The sequence below is a fragment of the Delphinus delphis genome, chromosome 9 (genome assembly GCF_949987515.2).
Source record: "Delphinus delphis chromosome 9, mDelDel1.2, whole genome shotgun sequence".
Classification (NCBI taxonomy): domain Eukaryota; kingdom Metazoa; phylum Chordata; class Mammalia; order Artiodactyla; family Delphinidae; genus Delphinus; species Delphinus delphis.
Window position 1 is genome coordinate 104,422,659 of NC_082691.1, and position 7,921 is coordinate 104,430,579.

A 7,921-nucleotide genomic window follows, 5' to 3' on the forward strand; every position below is an offset into this window, starting at 1 on the left:
AGCGCCCGGGTGCGCTGCGAAGACGAGGACCGGACTCTTTTGAATCTCCCGGCATCTGGGCGCGGGGCGACTCTTGGTATTTTCTAACTCAACTCGTGGATTGGAACGTGGCTCCGCTCTGAGAGCGGCCGGCGACTTGTAGGAGCCCAGCCCTGGCTGTGGCCGCCGCGCACGCCCTCGGAAGACTCGGCGGGGTAGGGGCACGGGCTGGCCGCGAGAGTCTCCGCGTGCAGAGCGAGCGGGCCGAGCGAGGGCTGATTGGAGGGACTCCCCGGAGAAGCGATTTGGGATTTGTTGCCAACAGCATGGAGGAGAATGACCCCAAGCCCAGCGAAGCGGCGGCGGCGGTGGCGGTGGAGGGGCAGCGGCAGCCGGAATCCAGCCCCAGCGGCGGCTCGGGCGGCGGCGGCAGCAGCCCGGGCGACGCGGACACTGGCCGCCGGCGGGCTCTGATGCTGCCCGCGGTCCTGCAGGCGCCGGGCAACCACCAGCATCCACACCGCATTACCAACTTCTTCATCGACAACATCCTGCGGCCCGAGTTCGGCCGGAGAAAGGACGCGGGGACGTGCTGTGCCGGCTCCGGAAGAGGCAGAGGCGGCGGAGGCGGCGGCGAAGGCGGCGCGGGCGGCGCGGAGGGAAGCGGCGGCGCGGGCGGCGCCGAGCAGCTCCTGGGGTCGAGCCGGGAGCCCCGGCAGAACGCGCCGGGTGCGCCGGGTGCGGGCGGACCGCTGCCCGGCGGTGGCGGCGGCGACTCTTCGGGTGATGGCGAAGGCGGCTCCAAGGCGCTCTCGCTGCACAGCGGCGCCAAGAAAGGCGGAGGCCCCGGGGGCCCCCTGGACGGGGCGCTCAAGGCCCGCGGCTTGGGCGGCGGCGACCTGTCTGTGAGCTCGGACTCGGACAGTTCGCAGGCCAGCGCCAACCTGGGTGCGCAGCCCATGCTTTGGCCGGCTTGGGTCTACTGCACGCGCTACTCGGACCGACCTTCTTCAGGTGAGTCCTGGGGACCCATGTCCTGGCCCGCCGTGGGGACGCCCGTGGGGTTGCGGGGAAGCGCTGGCGCGGGAACTTACCCGGAGGAAGAAGACACCAGGATCCCCGTCTCCCAACACAAAGACGTACACACAGCGACATTGTTTGCGGCTGACGCTGATCCCGGCAGCGGCCAGGAGAAGAGGGGACAGGACTGATTCACAAGGGGGTACAGGTTTCGTAGAACAGCAAAAGCACAGGACCTCCTTTCTCTCTTGCCTTTTGGGCCTCTCCTTGCAGCCCCTAGCCCATCCGTCCCTTGGCTGGAGTTTATTTGGTGGGAACGGGGTGGCTGGCAGACAGGCCCGGAAGCTCACACTCTCTACTCCTTCTCCGCGTTCTTCCAACTCAGTCCAGACCCGGGACCCACGCCCAGCCCACCGCAGACCTAGACTCATTCTACGACCCAGTTATCCCAGATGTGGCCGGGGAAGAAAGCAAGGCTGTCTGCTCTTCCTCCGCTGGGGTTGATGAGGGGATCTGGGGGGATCCGCGGAGGGAAGGGATGGAAACAGAGGCGCCCTTTGCCCCGTGCCTGGTTTGATTGCCGAGCCGGCGCGCACACAGCTTGGAGGAGGGAGGCCTGCAATCCCCAAATGGAAAGGACCTTTCCCAGAGCTTTCCTGGGGCAGCTTTGCGTAGGAAAGGAGCAGATTTCAGAGGAAATGTGGCGGGAGCCCGTGAGGGTGTGCAGAGCTTCTGGGCGTATTTTTCATAGATCCGGGATTTTTAAAAGCTAAGTCCATGCCCCTGTAGAAATCATCAGCCGCATTAAATGCGGGTCTGCGGCTGCGAACCGCCATTAGGCGCAGACTCCATTTGTCCCCGAGCCGGCAGCGCAGGCCGGACCCCCTTTTCCCCCCCAGCCCTCAACTGTTTTGCGGGGGTTGTTTACCCAATTCACAGCACAACTAAGTCACCCCTTGGCCGCCTTCCCGCAGAGATGGTGTGTATATCTCTGATGAAATCCAGATTTCTCCAGCTAGATCTGAAATTTGCTCCATTGTTCTCGCCTCTCTCCTTTGTTAATATTTAATTAACATATAGGCTCACAATGCGGCCGGCGAGGAGCCTCGGCCCGGCTTTGTGCGGCGCCGAAGTCGCGGCCGCGCCAGGCCCCAGTGGCCCGCGGGAGCCCGGCAGCCAGGCCTGGCTCGGCGGCTGGTCTTCCTGGACTTTAAAAAAAACAAAAAACCCGTAAGACAAGATTTGTTTCTTGGCGTTTAAGAAAGCAGCAACGCAGAGTTTTCTTGCGGAGGTTTGGTCCTGTTTGCGAGACTCCATAAGTGTTTGCGGTTTGAAAGAAAATCAAGAAAGAAAAGGAACTAAAAATTCTGATTTTAGGAAGATTTTCTTTGCGTGAAATGGTGTGTATCTTTTGTGGGCTGATTCGTTGTGTGCGAGCGCCCCAGGACCAGAGGAGTTTGGGGGGGTGGGGAAGGCGGGAGTGGAGACGGAGAACCGGCTCCGCTACGCGAGGCTTCGGTGGGGGTCCGAGCAGGCGCGGGGCCGCCCGGGGCCTGTCGAGGCCTCGCCGAGACACCACCTTCCTCCTTGGCGCGCCAGGGACGCTGGCCGCCGCCCCGGATCCGCACCCCCCCGGTAAGAGCCAGGCGTCTGGGCGAGGAGCCGGTGCCCTCGGCGTGGGTGCGACGGGACCGTGAGTGTGCGCGCGCGTGGGGCAGTGCGCGTGGGTGGGTGTGAGCGCGGGCGTGCTCTGGAAGCTAAAAGGCCCGGAGTGTGAGCCGAATCAGCCCTTGGCGCCCCCTCGCCAGCGCGCACGGCCCCCTCTTTCCGATCGTGCCTCCCGCAGAGGGAGGACGGGGCTCGGTGGGCGGGGGAGGGGGGGCTCGGCGCCTCCTGGGCCTGCGGACCGTCCCAGACCCCTCGCTCCGCGCGAGCTGAGGACCGAACCCACCGTCCTGGTCCGGGTCCGGGTGCCTCCGGGGGGGCTCGCAGCTGGATCCCTCCGGCAGCGCTGCGCTGCGTGGCCCGGCAGCCCCTTGACCCTGCAGAGGGGCGGGGGGCGAGGGGCGGGGACCTGGGTGCTCCGGCTGCCCGAGGTCTAGCCTTCTCCAGCCTCCCACCGAGGGTGCCTCGGAAGAAGCTGGGGCCAGGAGCCCCCCAGAGTCAATTCACACACTTCACAGATTAAGAACCCCAGGCGTGCAGCCGTGACTCCGTCCTGCAAAGGCCTCTTACCTCACAGACATGCTCGCGGGGCCCACCTTCTGAAACCAACGAAAAGAACGCACTTGGCCCCCTTCCCTCTGCTCTCCTTTCTCAGGCCTTTTCTCATGGCCAGGTCCTGAGAGCCTTACCACCTCTGTCCCAAGCCAACCTCAAGTGCTGTGGGGTGTCCCAGCGGAGGAGGTGTGAGGGGTCAGAAGTGTGAACCTCTGTCCAAGGTCACCCGGGCCCCCAGCGGCCTCCGCTCCCGACCGTGCGCCGTGCCCCCTCTCCTGGACAGGGGACTGGGGAGACCTGGTGTGGTGAAGGGGTAGGAAGCTCAGTGCTCCAGCCCCACGCAGGCAAGGACATGTGGGCGCCTTCCCGTGGGGAGGCAGACGTCTGGGCCCCTCCTGTTCTCGGGGCCCACCTGCCCCTGCACCCCCGGCCCTTAGGACCTGGGGGTGTTCCCTGTGGGAGTCCCTTTACACCCCCCAGGGCTCTTCCTGCTACTCTGGCTGCCCCGCCCCGATCTTTCCCCCTCACCTCTCTTCCAGCACCTACCCCCGTCCTGTCCTTATTCCTGGACAGAACCTCAGAAAGGGCTAGAAGAAGCCTGGCCACAAAGTTGTGGTTTTTCGCTTTCCTGCAGGAGTTCTCCTTTCATCCGGAGCCCTTTCTGCTAAGCCTGCCCTTCACCCGCACTCACAGTCCCTCCTGCAGACTCCCTGGGCCACCTCCTCGCTCCCCAGGGGAGGGTCCTGGAGGTGGGTGGGAGCTCCGCCCCGTCCCATCTCAAGTCCAGGCCAGCTTTCCTCCAGCTGGACCTGGGCAGCCGCCTCCCTCCCGGCTTCTGCATCCTTCCGTGCCCATGGGTGACCCACCCCTGAGTAAGAAGGCAGGCCTGCAGCCCTCCTCACCCGGGTTCTCTGTGTCCGCCATGCCTATCTAGGTCCCAGGTCTCGCAAACCAAAGAAGAAGAACCCCAACAAAGAGGACAAGCGGCCCCGCACGGCCTTCACGGCGGAGCAACTGCAGAGGCTCAAGGCCGAGTTCCAGACCAACAGGTACCTGACGGAGCAGCGGCGCCAGAGCCTGGCCCAGGAGCTCAGCCTCAACGAGTCACAGATCAAGATTTGGTTCCAGAACAAGCGCGCCAAGATCAAGAAGGCCACGGGCAACAAGAACACGCTGGCCGTGCACCTCATGGCGCAGGGCCTGTACAACCACTCCACCACCGCCAAGGAGGGCAAGTCGGACAGTGAGTAGGGGGCAGGCTCCAAGCCCAGTCTCAGTCCGAGCTAAACAATGCAATAATTTCAAATCATAAATAAAGGGCCAGTGTATAAAGATTATACCAGCATTAATAGTGAAAATACCGTGTATTAGCTATGGTTCTGCAATATTCTCTGTATATATAATTTACAGGAGGTGTAAAATCCAAAATATCTGACTATAAAATATTTTTTGAGTTTTCTTATGTTTATGAGATTATGCTAATTTTACGATTTTTTTTTTTTTTGCGAAGGAGGCTGCGTAGGGTTTCATCTTTTTTAATCCCCTAAGTTCCATTATGGGACATCGGACACTTTTTTTCTTTTTTTTAATTTCAAAAGAAGAAAAAAATTAAAACAACTTGCTGAAGTCCAAAGATTTTTATTGCTGCATTTCACACGACTGTGAACCGAATAAATAGCTCCTACTTGGTCTATGAGTTCTGCCACTTTGTTCGTGTGGGCTTGGTGAGGGCAGCAGGAGGGGCCGCATCCCCGGCCTCGGCCTCGCCGTCCGGCAGTCGGCGGCGAAAGGGCCCTGGCGGGGCGGCGGCTGGAGGCTCGGCCCCCACCCCCGCCCTCTCCCGCATCGCGCCTGGACGTGCCGGGCTGCCTGGGCCGAGGGGCCCACGGCCGGCTCCCCCGTCCCCGCCTCCTGCCTTCCCTCCCGGTCCTCCGGTCCCCCTCCTCGCCGAGGCCTGGCCCGCGCCTCCCTGCGTGCTTCCGTCTGCGTCTGTGTCTCTGTCCCCAGTCCAGCTGCGCGCCTCCCACCTCCGGGCACCCGCTCCGGCGCTCAGGGCCGAGGGGCCGGGTATGTGGCCGGAAGCCCGCGGGCGGTGAGGCCGCCCCACCCCTCCGGGCCTGGGCCCAGAGACTCCCCTGCGGCTCCGTCAGCTGCCCAGGGGCCGCGTGGGCCCCAGAAACGCGGCCAAGGTCCACTGCCTCGTCTCTGGCCGGCAGAGGCCTGGAGAGGGAACTGGCATTTCCTCCCTTCCTTTTTTCTTCTCTTTCTTTCTTTTCTTTTCTTTCCTTTTTTCTTTTTTTTGTAAAGTGGCCGCTTCTGCTATAGAGCATTCTTTCAAGGTAAATATGTGTGTGTGTGTGTGTGCGCGTGTACGTATATATATGCTCGTATACACACACACAAGCAGACGTGTAAGAGTCCACAATTCTGGAACATGTGGCTACCTTGACTTTTAAAGGAACTCAGAATTCTCCAGGATCTAGAGGAAGGAAGAAAATGTGTAAATAATCATTTCTTATCACTTTTTGTCTTTTCTTGTTTTTTTAAAATATACATTTTATTTTTTTGAAGGTGTGGTACAGTGTAAATTAAATATATTCAATATATCCCCATTAAGTACATATATATAAACAAACACATTATCTATATCTATATGTATAACTCCACACTGTCTTCTGTTTAGTGTATGGAAAAAGAATTGTGTCCAAATGTCCATCTGCACTGGGACAGCCCAGGGGGCGTACCATGGCTGAGCCAGGAGTCATGGCTCTGCCCCTGAGGACTGAGAGTGAACTTCTCTCTTTGCCTTAAACCTCTTTATTTCACTGCGATAATAGTTTCACTTTGTACATACTAATGTAAACCTTTTTAAAACAAAAACTATAAAAGCAAAAGTTGTAATTTAAAATTCTGTGAATAACCATCTGCTGCTTAGGAAACTCCATGAAATGATATGCCTTGTTAGCAGGAAGCAAAGTTTTTTGGGTTTTTATTTTTTTATTTTTTAGCTTTTAGTTTATAAAACATGTGCGTTTTACTGTTCCAGTAGTAAATATTTATAATCTTATAAGAAATGAATGTTTCTATTTACAACTGTGGTTATCAAAATTGTGAACATTCCCCCTGCATTTTTGTGTGTTTAAATTCTTGAAAGTTACATTAAATAAAAAAAACCGCTTTATTGTAAAATATTGGATGTCCAAGGTGTAATGACTAGTTTTTTTTTAAGTGTGTTTCTGAGTCCAGCCACACTACCCTGGGCATCGTCCCCGGTGCTCAGGTGCTCGCCTCTGCCAGCAGGTGTGCACATACCTACCTTCGTAGCCAGAAGCGTAATTTTTTTTTTAAATAATGAAGACACTTTGGATGGCTCGTGTGAATACAGAACAACCAAAGTAATTTAAGTACACATTTCTTTTACCAGAAGGAAGTGTTCCAAAGTACGGTGCTTTTCCGTTGAATAAATATTTAAAATCTTGCAGGACTCAACAGGTCTCCGTCCCCCTGGCTGCTCCTCAGCTGGACAGAGGCGCTCACCCGCTGGGGAGAGGAACTATTAGTTGACCTGAGACAAAGAGGCTCTCCCCTTTTACGTTTGGTTGTTGTCTTTACCCCCAAAGCAATGGACGTGGACAACATCCCAAGGCAGATGCCTGGAAAGGACCGGCTTTGCCGGAGCTGACTGGATGCCTCTGCTGGAAGCGGTTGGGATTTTCCATCTCGAGACCCACAACCCACTTGGCCACGCAGGACAGCACCCAACTGCCCTATTTCCAAACTTTCTTGGCTTAAAAAAGCTTTATTCTCCCAGAAAAAGAAGCTCAGAGACTAGAGAGGATCATCTGTTCCAAAGGCGACCTTTTAGGCCTTTCAGTTCCACACCGACTTCCCAAGAGGAAGGACGCTGGGCCTCCTGGCAGGAGCTGAGGGGCTCCCAGGTTTTGCAAAGACAAGTTCCTCACTGCGGAGGCTCCAGAGCTCCAGCTGCCTGGAGCATTAATGGGGCGGGATCACGCCAACCATCCCCAGCGTCTTCCCTAGCCACCACCCCACCCCTGCACAGATCTGGGGGTTCCTAAAGACAAAATAAAACCCCACTAGCACAACTTCTATTACCCGATTGGCCTCTCTCTCCCTCTCTTTTTAATAAAAAGACAACATAGCAACATTAAGCAGTCATTTTGGGGTTTTGTTTTTTAATCTGTTGGCAAATCATAGCACTGTTAAGGGGCTATGTATGGTTCTGTAAGGTAATGAGTTCCCCGTCCTCAGAGGCATGCAAGCAGACACTAGGCCTACAATGGCATACGACTTTTCTTTTGCTTTTTCCCCCCCTTCCGGTAGGGGATTGGACTAAATGAACTCTCAGACCTTCCAAACGCTGAGATTCTGGTTTTGCTCCTGTGTTTATTACATTTTTAAAATTCAACAGCTACAGTCTAAACTCGTAACTCATGGAGATCCACTTCAGTGCTCGCCAGCCACTTTCACTAGGAGCTAGTGGAGGCCAGAGTCAGGCCGAAAGGGAAGGCCACGCTTTCTGAAGTCCAGCTGCCACTCGGTTCCACCTGGACCACCACAGATGGTTCTATATGTCTCGGATTTGGACCCGGGCTGCAGCACCTGTGACGCACCGGGCTGGGCCCCCACCAAGTCGTTGCCCCCGCAGGAGGCCGTTTTCCTAAATGTCCCTCCGAGGAAA

General features: G+C 57.0%; 1 protein-coding gene across 1 annotated transcript; it reads left to right on the forward strand.

Moving 5' to 3' along the window:
- The first annotated feature begins 305 nt into the window (after positions 1 to 305).
- Positions 306 to 4,470, forward strand: EN2 (engrailed homeobox 2). Its single transcript, XM_060020085.1, has 2 exons — positions 306 to 993; positions 4,154 to 4,470. The coding sequence occupies exons 1-2, from the start codon at positions 306 to 308 to the stop codon at positions 4,468 to 4,470; spliced, it is 1,005 nt and encodes a 334-aa protein (XP_059876068.1).
- Positions 4,471 to 7,921: the final 3,451 nt, after the last annotated feature.